This window comes from Pavona decussata, unplaced genomic scaffold, assembly GCF_977016875.1.
Source record: "Pavona decussata unplaced genomic scaffold, jaPavDecu1.1 SCAFFOLD_37, whole genome shotgun sequence".
Classification (NCBI taxonomy): domain Eukaryota; kingdom Metazoa; phylum Cnidaria; class Anthozoa; order Scleractinia; family Agariciidae; genus Pavona; species Pavona decussata.
In genome coordinates, this window is record NW_028145459.1 from 3,765,879 (window position 1) to 3,782,500 (window position 16,622).

Genomic DNA, 16,622 nt, shown 5'->3' on the forward strand with positions numbered 1-16,622 from the left:
TGCATTGCATGTTGTCATTTATTCAAAATACATGTAAATTGTAATCCTATTGTCCAGTCACCTATTAATCACTCAATTCATCTAATAACTTACAAGTCCTATCTAATTATCTGTGATATCTACTGATAAACTTGAAAAGAAAAATACACAATTGTCATCTATAGATTATTGAGATGGGTAAGGATAACAAGTTTGCAATAATGACTTCATAACAGAAGACACCAATAAAAAGAAACTGACGGAGTTAAAGGAAAGAAGTATAATCAGTGTCAAACACAATCAAACAGTAACTCCACACTTACTTTATAGCCAATCTCATACTCAGAGTTCTCAGGCTCTTTGGCCAGCGGTTAGTCGCCAGGAGAGACTCTGGGGACTTCGAATTTTGTTACCGCAGGATTCCTGCAGTGAATGGAAACCGTTCCGGAACAGCCAATCAAAAAATTTGAATTTTTTTGAAGTCCCCAGAGTCTCTCCTGGCACCCACCTGCTGACCAAAAAGCCTGAGGACTCTGGGTACGAGATCACTTTATAGCTGGTGTAACACTGTAAAAAAGATTTTGCCTCTTGTTTTATCACCAATCAATCTAATATGCTCTACAGGCATGCTACAGCAGCCAGGCCTCACAGGTGACTGAAAGAGGACTGGGACGAGACAGAAACATGCATACAGAGCATTGTTGCCAGGGAGATCAAAGCGAGTTTTAAATCATATTATGTTGAAAAAATTTTAAACTGTAGAAATCAATTCCATTCCACTTCCTGCAACTGTTGCAATACCTTGTTTCATATTTTATTTCATATTTCGCTAGCGTGAGTAAACAGTCACCGTTTGGCAGTGCCACCATGGTCTCCCAGAGAAAGCAATGTCCGAGTAATATCTGGAGACATGCCATACTGATGATGCAATTAATTCTGATTGGTTGAAATAAAATTCCCATGCGGTGCACATGTATTAAGACAACAACAACAATTCATTTTATAAATTCCGATTACATAAGGGGCTTGTCCCGCAAATAGCCACAAAGCTAGTCGAGGTGGGACAAGACGAGCACGAGAACATAATGGCAAAAAAATTACAGTCACCATTACAGCATTACATTACATTACATTAATTCCTGGTTTTCAATATCGCGGAAAAGAAAATCTTCGACAACTTCCTGTTATCTCATTGAAGATTCCTCAAAATAAACAACCCCTAAAAGACTAAATATGCCTTAAAGATTGGAATAAATAAAATACACTCCAGTTTCCTGAACCGAAGGTGTCAATCATTTGACGGTATTTTGAGAGAATTGGAGAATATTTCATTTTTTCCAATCTTCAAATATTATATTCGTCTAACGGTCACTCAACTTGAAGAATCTGATGACACAACAAAAATGTAGCTGTTTTACCTTTTCCACTATCTTGGAAAAGCAAACGGTCGTTACACAGCATGCTGTGAGGGAAATTTGTTTCAACCAATCAGAATCACTACCCAGATCTTGGAAGTAATTACATCATCAGTATGACATTTCTGCAGACATAACTCAGACGACGCTTTTGCAATGAGACCAGTGGTGGTACCATAAAGTGACGCCTGTTTACTCAGGCTATAATTTTGCTACACTACAGTACAATCCTTTTTGCGCCTTGCCTTTGCACCAAACATTACAGAGGTTATACACTGACAATGGTTTCAGGAGTATCTCGAGAACACATGCAAATGTCCAGTTACTAGGCCGCTACAGGTTACTACTTCTCTTCAACCTTTGCAGCTACTTCTTCGTAACTGCATTCATCCTTGTCATTCGCTTGAATATAAATATGGTAACCATTGGCAGCCTTTTTTAAATCCTCTACTGTACCAGAATGAACCATCTTTGCTTTAGCGGGAGCGTCATCAGAACACCTGTGGATTTATATTGAAGAGGATATCACCTAACCCATGCTGGAGAAATCCTGACCATTAACTCATCTGGTCATTCAACAAAATCAAGCGATATTTCAAGTTTGGTTTTAATATTCTACTCATGTTTGTTGGATATGGGATAATTACGGAAAACTCCATGCTATGTGTTTCACTGGCCATCTACCATTTCATATCCACCATGCACTAGTAATTGTACATTGTACTAAGACAGAGGAGCTGCAATCTTATATTAAAACATAAAATGGAACCTGAATAGAAGGAATGAGTAATTAAAGCTTGCAATGCAGTTTGTGTGAGTAGCCTCCAACGCAGTCAAAGTGAAATCGTTGTGCGGTTTATAGACATTTGAGAGAGAATGGGGCTAGCTGAGCAAAACAGGAAGGGAGGAGGGGAGGGGTTTAGAGAAACTGTTTTTATTTTATAACTGTCTGCTAATGACCCTTATATACTTTCTACTTATTGACTTAGAATCCAAAGGAAAATGAAAAACATAATTATATATATGAAAATCTCATAATAAAAACTAACACACTGTACAGCTGTAAAGCAATATTTCTGGAGGTGTGTTCTCATAAATCCAGGTATATTATACCTGGATTTATGAGAACACACCTCCACATCTGAGATGATTTCCCAGAAGGTGGCTACAGAAATTAAGCACATTCTGAGACTTTCTATGCTGAAGGAACATGCTAGTCATCAACAAGGCTTCAATTACGGTTCATCACAAGAAAGTAAGGTCAGAGAATACTATGGAGAAGAAAAGACGGGCTTCTCTTTGGAATTAGACATGACATTGACATCTGCATGAAACACGACCTGTGATCCGACAAAACAAGTGAAACATTTGGCAATTATTAATAGCGCCAACGTGAATTCGGAGTGCGCTCTGAGCGGGATGTTGAAATCCACATTTGGACGGGAAAGGTTAGCGCCCTTTTCAATCAGAAAAGTCTTTGGCCGGGTCAAAAATTCCCGATAATTTCATGCTGCACAACTAGAAATCACTCCTTAGACCTACTTTCTACGACCAAAGACTGTCACCTCCTCAAGCAAAGCTCACAATATGCAACCTGAGTAACTGAAAATTACCAGTTTAGCTCAAAAGAGAACTAGGTAGGGAGCATATTAGACGAGGCACATGTTACGCCCGTAAGACTTTTTCCCTCACAAGACTTAATGATGTCTTCAGCAAAACTTTGCTTCAGGGAGCCAAACAAAAAGCTAGGTCTAATGTTTTTCTTCTGAGCTAATAGCTCACCAAATTCAAAGCAAGTTCATTTTGCCGTTTGAAAAGTTTGAGAGAGAACAGGGCTAGCTGAGTAAAACAATTAAAGGAGTCCATATGGGGGAGGGGGGGGGGGAAGGGAGGGAGAAAAATATTTTCCATCTTACAAACGACTACTGGTGACCCTTGTATTGTACCCCCTGAAATTCAGTGGGAAATGCAAAAAAAAAAAAAAAAAAACTTATATGTCAAAGTTAAAAATAAGAGATTTTTGAGGGTATGTTCTTTTACATACATACATACATACATACATACATACATACATACATACATACATACATACATACATACATACATACATACATACATACATACATACATACATACATACATACATACATACATACATACATACATAATTATATAAATTTGTGATTTCAGTTTACATTCTTACCAGTTGATGAAAACTATTTTCTCCCTACGTGAACCATCTTTTTTTTTGTGCTGGAAGTCAAACAAAATGTACTTTGGGTCATTGCTTTGTGTTATCCTTTCCATGAGATCAAGGTACGCCTGTTTGTTCACTTCAATGGGTCCAGTATTTGTCACAAATGGAGCTCCCTCTTCCTCGATTTCAATCGATTTTCTGTCTTTAATGGCAAGGACCAGATAGCCAATTCTATGAGTTGTCTTCAAAGCCTCGAAACATGCAGCAAATTCATCGCATACCTTTATACCAGTATTGGACTGAAAACAAAAAAATGATAATAATTAATAATTCAAGACTGAAGAGTATGCTTTTAAGGGAGACATTACTGCACAGTACAGTTTGAAACTATTACGTTGTCAAAGCATGCGGTAAAACCTCTTATTATATGGTTGGCTCCGCAAGTGGGCAAGATGAGTCAAATCCTGCACTGTGATTGGTTACCCGGGCAGGCAAGATGGAGATATCTTGCCCACTCAAGATTACCCGTTGCCCGTCCGCTTGGCATCGAAAGTTTACTCCTGAGTAACAATGCAATTTTTTCTTTGATTTCCTCATTGTTCTGGGGGAAAACTCTCACTAAAATGTTGGGTAAATTCTCAACATTTACCTAAAAAAAGGAAAGAGAATGGAATCATCCTGGTGTAGTGAAAATTCTGTTTCAGCTACAATGAATGTGAGTTGAATTAGTGAGTTGCTCTCTTAGATAGATTGATTTTGTAAAACTTATTGTCTCAAGTCGAGTGCTAAATTGATTAGTTCGCTAGGTTTGCAGTGACTGTATTTAAATCATAGCGTAGCGAAAGTTGGATTCAGTGTTTAGAGCAGTTCAGAAGCGTTTTTCTCAAGTTCGCCAAAGAAGCTCACGTTTTTAATTTAGTTGCGTCTTGCTTGTTGTAAACAATCAAATCCTATAAAAGTTTCGCCCAGTTTTCTGATTTGCCCGCTCTATTTTCAGCTTATGTTTGCATATATTTTTAAAATATATTGTTTCATTCAAGAATTATCGATTGAAGGGCGAAAACTGTGTAAAAACGTTTATTATTTACGCCACCGCATGATCAGCTGAAAATGGCAAGTTTGCCAGATTCTGTTAAACTCTTCCCGCACTTTGTGAAAATCTTAATTTTTTGTACTCAATATTGGGATACTCCCTTTAAGCCATTATAAAGCTAGAACTCAAGATAATTTAGGCTTCCTTGTTTTCCATGATAACATGCTAATCCAAGAATGCACTGAAAATAACTCCTACATAGGCCGGCTATGAAGAATTTCTTACCAAGCAGAACAGTTTCATTTTCTGTTTTGTTTTGTTCTTGTAGTCTTAACTTGAAGGTAAAGCAATATAATAAATCCATGTTGACCAAGCTTGTTAGGTCAAGATGGCTGGATATTGGCCTCATTCTTTTTTTGCATTTTTATGGACAGAGAAGTAAACGCAAAAAAAGAACTTGACCAACATACAGCCATCTTGACCTCACACTTGGTCAATAACGCATATATCTTTGCCAATGTTGATTGCCGAGACTTCACTGCATTGGGGCAAAAACTGCAACCACTAGCCGACAAAGGAACAGAAAGCAGAGGCTGAATAGACACAGTAATGCCTCTCTAATGACATAGCAGTAATCAATTACCATTTTAAAACTAGTGTAGTAATCACAGATTATTGAAGTGCATTCAATTCCTAAAAATGGCACAAACTTAGCTATGGTGGGCCCTTTCCTTTTCATTTTAATTTGCCTAAATTTGTTTTTGTTTTTACTTTTTATGCATTTTTTCTTTATTGCAATACATGTACATCTTCACAGAACATTTGAAGTTTCCTTTCCAAATTAATAACCACAGTTCTTCTGCTGCTTACCCAGCCTGAATAAAAACAAAGTTTAAATGGGCAAACAAAAATCTCAATTTGGAGGGTTAACAAAAATCTGGAGCATGAGGGATTATTCCACTCTTTCACCCTAAAGCTGAGATTAGGGGTGAACCAAGTCCGTGAAGGGTCTGACAGAGAAAAATTGCAATAATTTATTGGTTGCGTGACATTTGCAAAATATTTTGGTAACGCTTTTAATCATTGAGGAACATTCTTTAATACAAGATGGAATACTTTTTATTTCTTCTTGCTACTACTGTTTACTAACAACAAGAAAGGTATTTATTTATACACCACAGTACCGGACAGAAGTAACCTATCAGGGAACGCATTACTAGAACGCTTAGGGAACACAAAGAGGAACACTTAAGAAATGCTAAGGGAACGCAAAGGGAACGCTAAAAGAAAGCTAGAAATTAAGTGTTCCGTTTTAAGGGGAACGTATTCTTGGGAAGACATTCTCGAGGCCCACAAAATCCAGCGGAACACAGCAAAACATGATGCGTTAAAATGGCGCATGATAATCCATACACTCCGTGAAAAAAATTATCGGAAAAAAAAACTCAAACAGACTCCGATAGATGAATCCTTCGTAAATTTTGACGCCAGTACTGCTTATATGAGAAAATCGCACAACGATTGGATCTTGTTAACAAGGTGTGGTTCGATGTGATGAAGGTGCTATTGTGGTTTGAATGCTCACTAATCTCCTTCTTCAGCTTCATTAAATATTTAAGCTGGCTTCAAACATCGGAAGAGATGAATTGATTTTCGTTCAGAAAAACCATTTAGGCTTCAGAACCTCATGGGAACCGAGCGAAGAGGCCTCGCGCACGCTACTGGTGTACACGACCGTAAATTCAGCTTTAAATTACTGTAGTTCAGCTATTCTAAATCAGACTGTGTTAAGATTTGTACACAACTTAAAAATATCAAAGATATTTCCTCTGGAAGTCTTATGTTCTGTTTACAGTGGTACTTTGAAGAAAATTAATGAAATAATACTTCCAAAATGGGCTTTTTTTTTAACGTCGCCCGTAACATTTACAGTCTAAGCGGCACACATTATAATTTCTCAACTCTGGTAAAGAATATAGCATTGAAACTTCCCAGAAAGAAATTAAAACTCATGTACATTCTGAACCTTGAAAAAAAAACTAACCTTAATAAATAACTGAAAGCAGTTTTTATGCCTACAACTTAAGCAACCAGTAAATGATTTCCCAGTTATCGTCGCGATGGGCATTTTATAAATCGCTTCCACTTTACATCCAATTTTTATTTTGCTTGAAAAATAACACATTTCAAATGTACATAAAATGAGCTTCTTGTCAGTCACAATCGTACCGAAATACCGTAATCTGTTTTTTAATTATACCAAATTTACGAGATTAGACCATCGTTTTCTAACCACATAAACGCTCTTTCCAGTGCAATGGCACGGAATGAAGATATCCTTGCGTGCCATGGCACGAAAACACTGTGCACAACCTGTGCCTAAACTGTGCACACTCCGCGCGTACACTGTGCCAGAACTGTGCCAAAACCGTGCAAAAACTGTGCTTAAGTTGTGCCAAAGTCGCCCTTACCAGTTTCGCTTTGTGGTTAACCTTTTTCTGCTTTCACAGTGTGTTCGTGTTGATTCATTCTACGATGCTACCTTTGTTAAAAGACTGATGAGGCATTTTCAAAAACCTTTTAATCTTTTTATCGTCGGAAGAAAACAACTTCTTTAAAAGAATAAGTGCGGAGAACCTTGCAAGAAGGCAATCAAAATAGTGTACTGTCGCTTGAGGAGCCGGTAAATTAAACCGCAACGCATGCGGGGCGGCCAACCATAATTTGTTTTAGCTGCACCAGCAAAACAACATTTAATTCCCATGAACACGAAAGAAAACATTTGGTGAGTATAACATTTTAGTTCAGTATAGATAATTTCAATTTTCAAGCGTAGAAGTTGACAATTTTAAGCGGTCCGGGAAGACGCATTAATCAACTATTCTTTTTTACAAGTGTCCGATTACATGTAACATGTAATGCGATTTGTCCTGTGAATAAACAAATTACAAGATATTTATACCGCTCGGGTTCATAGTATTTAAACTTCTTTTAGCTGTGTTTCGGACTCTAACAAAAATGTAAATTGTTTTTACTAATGGAGAAAGACAAATCCGATCGAGTTCCAAATCGCTGTTTCATCAAATTAAATTATCTATTCAAAACAAAATGTGCTGTTCATTTCATTGTACATGTACAATTTGTACTTGTGGCAACAAACTCGTGCTGAATAAATAACTCGGCCACTTTCCATTATTTAGGGTTAATTTTAAACCATAACTAAATCCCTGCAAATGTCAGAAAACTCGAGACCTGAATTTTTTTGCTTTCACTAAATGTAGTGCTAGGTACCGAAAATGTAAACAATTTAAAAACCACACGCGTTTTTATTTTCCGTAATTACAAGTTCTATTCTACACACAGCAAAAAAAAAAAAAAAAAAAAAAAAAAAAAATCCAATTCTTGTTTGTTTTTCTCGCTTCCATTTTTTTCTTCACTTTCCACAGTGATAAAAAAATATTAGCGGCAAATTAAAAGCGTCGGTCCCCGGTTCTTTATTGCTGGAAATTGTGCACAAAATGTGCCAAACTGTGCCTAAGCTTTCCGAAAGCTGTGCCACAACTGTGCCCGGAATGTGCCTAAACTGTGCATCAAAACGTGCTTGCGCACCAAAATCGTGCAATCACCAACGCACGAATTTCGTGCGTAAGCATCATGTTACGCTCGTGTACACCAGTAGCGTGCACAAGGCCAAGAGCCTGTGTCTCCTGATGTATGACGATACATTTTGCCATCACACAATGCATCTGAAGGTAGACAATCCACTTTGGATGTAAGTCAAGATTTATCGCTTCCTAAAAGATTCCGATTTACAGGAATATTAAAACAGGTTGTTGAAGTTTTTATTTGAAGAATAGTTTAGCATCTATCCTTTTTAATAGAAGCTCCTCGCAGTTAGTACGCAACTTAAGGATACTTCCTGGGTTCGCGGGTGTCCTTTCGAAAAAAATTCGTACGCGCGCAAGTTTTAATAAATCTCTAACAAACTATATATCATTATAAAGCTTAATAAATGTAGTTTCCTATAAAAAATATAATTTAGCGATCTTTTCCTCTTTTAAGTGCCAGGAGCCAGTAGAACCTCGAATCGACCGATGGTCGTTCCATTGAATTAATCGGTTATCGAATGCCGCGCGAAGAACGAAATTGCTGCACAGTGTTATTCACAAGGCATCAATCAACAAAAAGGTGCCAGGCTTTTTCGAAATTCTGATTGGTTATTTAGATATCCACGTCTAAAGTTTGAGTAGCAAAAGATATTTGAGGCGTGTTGCGTAAACAGTCGCCACGGGAAAAATATTTTGAAAATCAAAATTCCCTGACACCTTTTTCTTTGTCACTATTCCTCAAATCTTCTGGCCAAATTTCACGACAATCCGTCAAAACTACATACCCTATTAATTCGTTCAAAGTCGACATACTCTGCCAAAATTCAAGTGCGAGTTTTCGCTCGATAAAGGTTTGCAAGAAAAACAAGCCTCCACAGGAGATTATAACACCTCATTACGTGGCGAGCCAATCGAGCAACAGGACTCCATGGCGTCAACAACAATAGCACAGAATTTCGCGGAAAAAGTATCGCGTTGCAGACACGTTTTAGACTCCGCTGTTGTGATCGAGCGAGATGGGGAAAGTGGCGAAAGGAAAACGTAAAAATCAATCAGGAAAACGGGGGAAAACCAAGGCTAACGAAACCGAAAGCGCGTCAGCGGACAGTTTGAGGAGTGCACTGATATCAGAGATGAAATCTATTGGGTAGGTTGTTCGTTTTGATTGCGTGTAATGTAATTTACGCTTCAAGCTAAAGCGATTTTTCATTTCGTTTCAAAGGAAATGTATAATTGCATTTTTCCTGTTATTTAGGTACGATGGTGATTTCTTCGTAAGAAATCTTCAAGATAGCGTGGAGCGGAGCAAAAAGTATTACACGTGGGCTCATGCGTTTCTGGTGAGTTCTATTTCATCGGTCTAATTCTTGCTGATTTTATGACAATGTTTCATTACAAACGCGCAGTAAAACGTTATTTGGTTTTATCTCGCTGCAGAAAAAAGAAATCGGCCCAGAGGATGCAGAATATGATATTTGATATTTTCACAGGATGCTTGCAAAGTTACCCTGCAGGACTTTTGCACGGCAATCGACCTCTGTGTACTTGATCCAATAACAGTGGATAAATTTGAAGGCCGCTGCTCCATTTCTTGGTGATCACCTTCGACAGAACCTTTAACGTCGACTAGAGTTTCTTGGTCGAACCAAGAGCCTTTGTTGCTCTCTGCAAGATCACGTTTTCGATCTTCACTGAAACCTATCTTTCTCTTTTTCTTAGGCCCTGGCTTCTTCCGGGATTTTATCCACAGGATCTTTTCGTTTTTTGATGACTTTTCCATGTGGGAAGCACGAAGACTATAAAATTCGAAGTGAGAAATTTTCTGTGGGCGAGATGTAAACAAAATATGCTTATTTCTGAATTAAGAGCTCCCGGATGAAGCATTTTGCCGCGAAAATTCCTCTGGGGCATCTCGCACTAAGAAGATTATGACACCTTTTTTTATTTATTTACTTTTATATGGAAATACGTTTTCCTAAATATCTCGCGCTTTTTTTAATATTTTTCAATTTTTTTTTCAGTAAATGTTAGATAAAATCCCCAAATTTCATTCGGTCGAAAAAAATGTTTTTTCACTTTTTCACCCTATCGAACCCAGGAAGTACCCTTACGCAGTTGCGAAAAGAAAGCCTGAAAATTTTTTTTCAGGCTTTCATTTCGCAACTACTTAAGTTGCGTACTAATTAAGTTGCGTACTAACTGCAAGGATCTTTCTTCTATTTTTATTTCAGGATAACCTGAAGGTTAACATAGTTGAACCTATTTATGCCCTCAAACTGAATTAGTTATACAGTTGGATAGTTACGGGGTATTTCTTGGTGAGGCAAAAATGACAACTTTTTGGTTAGCTATTATGAATATTTTAAGAATGTTTTGTAATTAAGCCACACTGGTTTCCACAACACCAGGAAAGTGTCATGATAATATTACATCCTGAACTCACCATTATCAATGCAATCACTGAGCCTGCGGAGACTCTTCACAAGTATATCTCAGTATTTCTACAAGAAAACATAAATGAGTGCACAATTAAAAACAAATTAAGTGTACCGCATGATGAGCAATGAAGAGTGATAACAATCAACATGATATGCATTCCCTTCTCACCGCCCCAAGCCTGCAAACACACATTCATAGTGGTAAGCCCCAGGAATAGTTAGACCTTTCTCCACATTGTACTCGTAATTCTAGCTAATGTACCATTCTATGGCTATGCCAGACACACAATGCAACTTAGCTACATTGAACTCACAGATGTATAAGAGGGAAAACAGTCACACATAGAGTTCTAAAGTGTGACGTCACATATATTAGAATTTTTGAAATTGTGGGATTTGTTAGTATATTCGGAAAGAGCATGATGGAAAATGCCTACTTGCCAAAAATCAGCATCTTATTGCCATTTGGGAGCAAGATATTAGCTCTGTTATGCTGTGATGACTCCATACAAATCCTTATAATTTTGTCTCAGTTAGGTGTTTGGAATTGAGACAAAATTAGAAGGACTTGTATGGAGTCACCAGAGCATAACAGAGCTAATATCTCGCCCGCAAATTGCAATTAAGATGCTGATTTTTGGCAAGTAGGCATTTTTCATCATGCTCTTTCCGAATATACTAACAAGTCCTATAATTTCATAAATTTAGTTTTTGTGACATCATCACTTTAGAACTCTATTTCAAACAAGAAATGCACAAGGGTGCAGATGAATTTTTAAGAATACAACAGAGCATAGAAAAGTATGATCCACAGACAAGGGCTTTTTGTTCATCTTGGCTGCTCCTAAAAATTTTTAAAGTGCTTATAACATAACTCAGCAATACCCAAGGAACAAGTTTTTTTAATCCCTTTATAAAATGTCCCTGGGTTTTGTGTATGCTTTTAAACCCATACAATGTTGGTGAAACTTTTACCCCCAAATTTCCTATATTTCTTTTTTTATGGGTAATTCTAATTAGTGTTACTAATGCTATCCTTTGTCTTCAGTAGTTCCTTTATAATATCTTGCGATTTGCAGATGAACACACTACTAATTGATGTAGCGTAGGTGTGATATTTACGCTACATTATTATTCCATGAGCACGCATCGGATGTGAGATGACAGATGGCCAATGAGGCACATAGTGTCGAGTTAATGTAATAATAAGTATAGTTCTAGTTATTTTTTTCCATTCTAAGAACTGTATGAAAACTCATATTTTGAAGTTTTCAGAGCCAAATAGAATGCAACCAGTAATATAAAATTATTTGTGACATTGGTTGGTTGATAAGGTTGTACATGTTACTGTCAAACATGATGTCATATAATAAACTTCTTATTAACCTAGCATGCTTGGGAAGTTTTTTTTTGCATGGACTGAGTAACTGCCACAACCTTGGGCCAGTAGTCACCAGTATGACCTTGGTAGTAAGAAGTAAATAAATAAAAAAACATGCACAATACGGTGCATGCACAATATGGTGCATGTATCACACAGATATGATAAACTCAATTTGATCAATCACAGTGCGTAAATTTCTTGGAACATTTTACCCAGGGTGCATTTCATGTACATCCCGTGCCGAAAACATCAAAAGAGTTTCGAGGTTCCACGCCAAGGTGGCTGCTGAATTGCCTACACCAGGAAAATTATGCGCTGACCACTTATAAACTCTAATTTCTACACAGCAAGAGATATCCTTGATATTTTTGGACAAAAACAGTTTGTTTGAACAGTGCAAGTCTTCAAAAGCCCAGGTAATTTTTTGTCACACCAATGCCTATGAGGTAATCTAAAGCCATGCATTTCCTAAAGGTACATCTTATTCTTACACCGCTTTACGTCGAACACCATGATTGCATGCCAGTATGCCAAGCGATTTGAAAACCCACACCCAAGTTCTTTGGCATAACATATATACTATGCAGCCTGGTATTTTACAAAACAAAACAAATTGGACTTGAATATTATTGCTATCTACATTCAGCACACGTGCTAAAAAAAACACACTTGCCTTGCGAAATTGAATAATAATAATAATTATTATTATTAACACCACTGAAATACATCAAGCAGAGAGATGGATCCAGAAAGATGGAGGAATTATCACAACAGTTATCTAAATATAGTGTTATTTCAAGATCACAACAGAAACAAGTTGCGCGTGTAAGTGCTTTCATGGTTCATATTTTAGTATTAGGAATTATTTGCAATTGAAGACGAGATGCATGCAGAGAATGCGGATCACCAACCTCACCACAGAGATGACTCAAAATTTTCCCAATCCATCACAATGACTGAAAACTAAGCTTACTTCATTTTCCGTGGGCATGATTTTTTTTTTCACTAACTTCAGACTTATTGAAGCTTATTTATAACCAGAAAATCGATTCGAAATCGAAAATCGATTGAAGATTTATATGAACAAGCTCGCTGAGATCAGTCTAGGCCACTCAGCTGAAAAATTATTCACTGATAGTGTATCGTCTTCCGACCGCTAGGATTGTTAAATATGGATGTAGACTTCAAAGGTGATTCTTTGATGCAGAAACAAGGATCAAGGCGTTTGACTCAGTTTGCTGCGATTTCAGAGCAATCGTTCTATCCGCCCATGCACCCTTTGGCTTTGGCCGATCCGTTCAAACTCTTAACAAATTTCGCTTTCGCGAATGCCGCACTCGAAATTGTAAAATTGATAAATGAGGTTTCCCCTTCAGCGAAAATTTTTTGTATTCTTTCTAATCTCTAGTCTAAAATGTAGCCTGGTATGTTACCAATCTGCAAAATTGGCTAAACTGATGACTCTTGTTCAGATCGACTAAAGTGAACATGCACAACCAGTAACAATTTCAAGGTTTCGATGCTTATGTTAGCTACCCAACACATTGATTATGTGCAAACTAAGAGATCTTTACATCGGGCTGGAGTAGTTTTCCCCAGCCTAACAACAGGAGCAATGGAAATTGAAACACACTGACACTTACCTTCGATCGTGCTAGAAGTCTGCAACCCGGTACCTCTTGCGCGAAAGTGATTACTTTTACATTCCCGTATGTAGGCGCGGTATCAATGGAATGTGTGAACACGTCATCTTCGGATCACCGTGAGTGGAAATACCGGATTGGCGCTACACCTGGAGAAAGGAACTAAAAACGGGTGGATTTGCCTTTACGATCCTCTTCACGAGGTAGCAAGAAAAAGGAAGTAATAATTGAAGAAAGTAAGAAGTAGTAATTGATGAATTGATGTAAGTAAGAAAAATGGCAAAAATAAATAAAGTGAAAGTGAAATAAATAAAAAGAGAAGTAATGTTGATATCGTACTGTTTTTACTGTACATACGTTCTGCGCATCTCTAGATACTAGGGTTTCCTATCGGGGGTGCCTGCTAATACAGGAAAATTTTTGCGCAGTTTAAAACTATACGGAGAAAACGAAACATAGCATGTGCTCTTGGTATCCCAAAAGAAAATTGGGGATAACCATGCATTTTTCAGATAATTCAGCTTCAATTTAGAAAAAAAATCCCATACATTGCTTTATATTTTGGCACTTTTTAGAAATATTGTTGCTTAATTATCTCTGAAAAATGTGTGGTTACCCCCAATTTTCTCTTTGGATTCCAATGGGCCTTGCTAAGATCTGCTTTTCCCGCATAGTCATAAACCGCGCAAAAATACTTCTTTACTGATAAGGCACCGTCCATAGTTTTTCTAGAAGGATTGGTTAGATTAAGAGAAATAAGAAATATTGAAGAATTAGTGAAGTTTTAAAATAAGAATTTGTAGTTAATAATTAATAGACGGATACCAAGTTAGTCCACTAGCAACCTGGGGTGCTCTTGCGTGGGTATCAACTGTCTGTTAGTGTTCCAAAAATCATTTTCTTTCTTTTATCCCTTCTTAAAACCACTTCAAATTTCATTCAAATTTAGGTTAAGTCCCCCCTTAAACACCGTCCAAACCGAAAAACTGACTAAATTGACCCTAAGTATCTGCCGTTTAATAACAAGTTGCAAGCTACGATGAGCGTAGAGAAAAAATAATAATTTTCATTAATTCGTATTAAAATACTATAACGTTTAAATATGAGCTGAACTGTCATTCAAAATGAGGTAAAGTGTGAAAACGTTCGCAGAATTTTTACTGAAAGGCATATAAGTTACAATGTAATTTTCTCCGATAAATTCAAATAGATATGCATTTGGTCAAGGATTTTTTTTAACCGATAACAATACTCTAAAACAGAGATTCGGCGGAAGCCAGCTAAATTTTTAAAATATCGTTTTTTCGTAGCCTTGTTTCTTTGGGTTTTTTCTGACAACAGTCACATTTTTTCATGTTTTGGAAATGATATAGTGTTTAGTTTTCGATAGTACAGTCCACTCTCGCCTTGCAGACACCTCGCTATTAAGCTTCCCTGTATGCGGACATCTAGCAAGAAGCATGGAAACGGAATTCACCATGGACTCTAGGGCAAACAAAACGCTCTCCAAAACGCGGAGAGAAATACTGAACAATTTTTTTGACGTTTGTTTACGTGTTTACCCAAGAAGACGGTTCAATGAAATGCTTATTTCCTAAGCGATAAAGCGCGATTAATAAGCGAAAATTTCGATGAAAAGTCTGGAGCACTTACTGTTTTTCTGCTTTTCGGTTAGACGGCGTTGTGCCAATCCAGTGTTTTATTGTACGATGACGACGAGTTCACACCGAATTTCATTGATACTATGACCGCACCACAAACGGGAACTCGGCAGCAAATTTCCATGCCGAGAGAGCAGCCTTAGCTCGATCGAAAGTAAGTTCACAGAGTTCAGTGTGTTTCAATTCCATTCCCCCTGTTGTCAGGCTAAGCCAGAAGAACTGTACTAAGTCTGATGTAAAGATCTTTTAATTTACTCATAATCCTGAATGTTTCAGTCAAGTCGCATAAATCGGACAACAAGTGTGGACGTACTGAGAATCTTGGATTACCAAAAGCCCTAGCCCTGCGTAAGTGTTACCGCCTCAGTGGATTTCTATTGACATTCGGGCGAGGCTATGGTTTAAACTAGCAATGCAAGCACAGGCGCAAGCTCAAGCACAAGCATAAGAGCCGTTTACGTCAAGTGAAAACGAACGCGACGCAAGCACAAGCACAAGAAAAAGAAAAATTTTGATCCTTGTGCTTGTGCTTGTGCTTGCGCTTGTACTTATGCTTGCGTCGAGGCCGTTTTCACGGTGAAAAATGCATTCTTAGTAGTCAAAGTACACTTATGCTTGCGTCGCTAGTGAAAAACTTACAGGGGCGTGTTTATCGGCTACAGAAGCGTCCTTCATTTTTCCTCATGGCCGTGGAGCCTCGTTACAAGGGCGCTTTCAATTTGCATAACCATCAATCTTTACACAATAGTCGGCACTCCTGATACAAATTCTTATAGTTTTCAATGTAATTGATATGTAAATTTCAGCAAATATTATGCTTGAGAAACTTGCGGCTGAACTGCTTCTCAATGGCATACTCGTGATCGAAGCAGGGCAAGACACTTCCTCCTACCTCGCCTCTAGAACTGTTCAGACAAAAACTTCTTTAGGGACCGAAACCGGTCTTGCATAAATAAGCCCTTTATCGTTGCAGTGAAGCAAGCCTCAGATTTCTAGTCACCAAACAAACAACAACAATCTTTATTTGGGATTAGAACAGCAGACCTAGAAAACAAAGGCTTCGAAAACAAAGACCCACAAAGCAAATAGATAACAACTAAATTATGTTTCTTTTCTTTGTATGTTCATTTCTCTAGAAAAAAAGTAAAAACCAAACGCAATCGTAAAAAGAGAAAATGTGCGATTGTTCATTTAAAGTAGACAAATAAGTGCCGATAGAAATACACAAAACGGCGATAGTCATTGTAGCTGACCGGACAGATAC

At 37.6% G+C, this 16,622-nt stretch overlaps 1 protein-coding gene and 1 long non-coding RNA gene across 4 annotated transcripts; both read right to left on the minus strand.

The window, feature by feature from the left end:
- LOC146484112 (uncharacterized) lies at positions 1-13,767 on the minus strand. Of its 3 annotated transcripts, none has more exons than XR_014863725.1 (5): positions 13,698-13,767; positions 10,676-10,733; positions 3,598-3,890; positions 824-1,894; positions 1-780 (listed from the first exon to the last, which is right to left on the minus strand). XR_014863725.1 is itself a non-coding variant. In XM_085105433.1 (4 exons), the coding sequence occupies exons 2-4, from the start codon at positions 10,676-10,678 to the stop codon at positions 1,738-1,740; spliced, it is 453 nt and encodes a 150-aa protein (XP_084961559.1). In that variant the 5' UTR covers positions 10,679-10,733; positions 13,698-13,767; the 3' UTR covers positions 1-1,737. The 3 variants fall into 3 exon arrangements, 1 of the variants encoding a protein (XP_084961559.1); XR_014863724.1 differs by having other exon boundaries at positions 1-320; positions 546-1,894; XM_085105433.1 differs by having other exon boundaries at positions 1-1,894.
- Positions 5,429-7,797, minus strand: LOC146484113 (uncharacterized). The gene is made up of 2 exons (XR_014863689.1): positions 5,799-7,797; positions 5,429-5,749 (listed from the first exon to the last, which is right to left on the minus strand). It is a non-coding gene; the product is annotated as an uncharacterized LOC146484113 (long non-coding RNA).
- Positions 13,768-16,622: the final 2,855 nt, after the last annotated feature.

Coding starts and splice junctions, on each gene's coding strand:
- LOC146484112 (XM_085105433.1), bottom strand. Junction 1,895..3,597: donor AAAATAGTTTTCATCAACTG/GTAAGAATGTAA, acceptor ATAAATCCACAG/GTGTTCTGATGACGCTCCCG.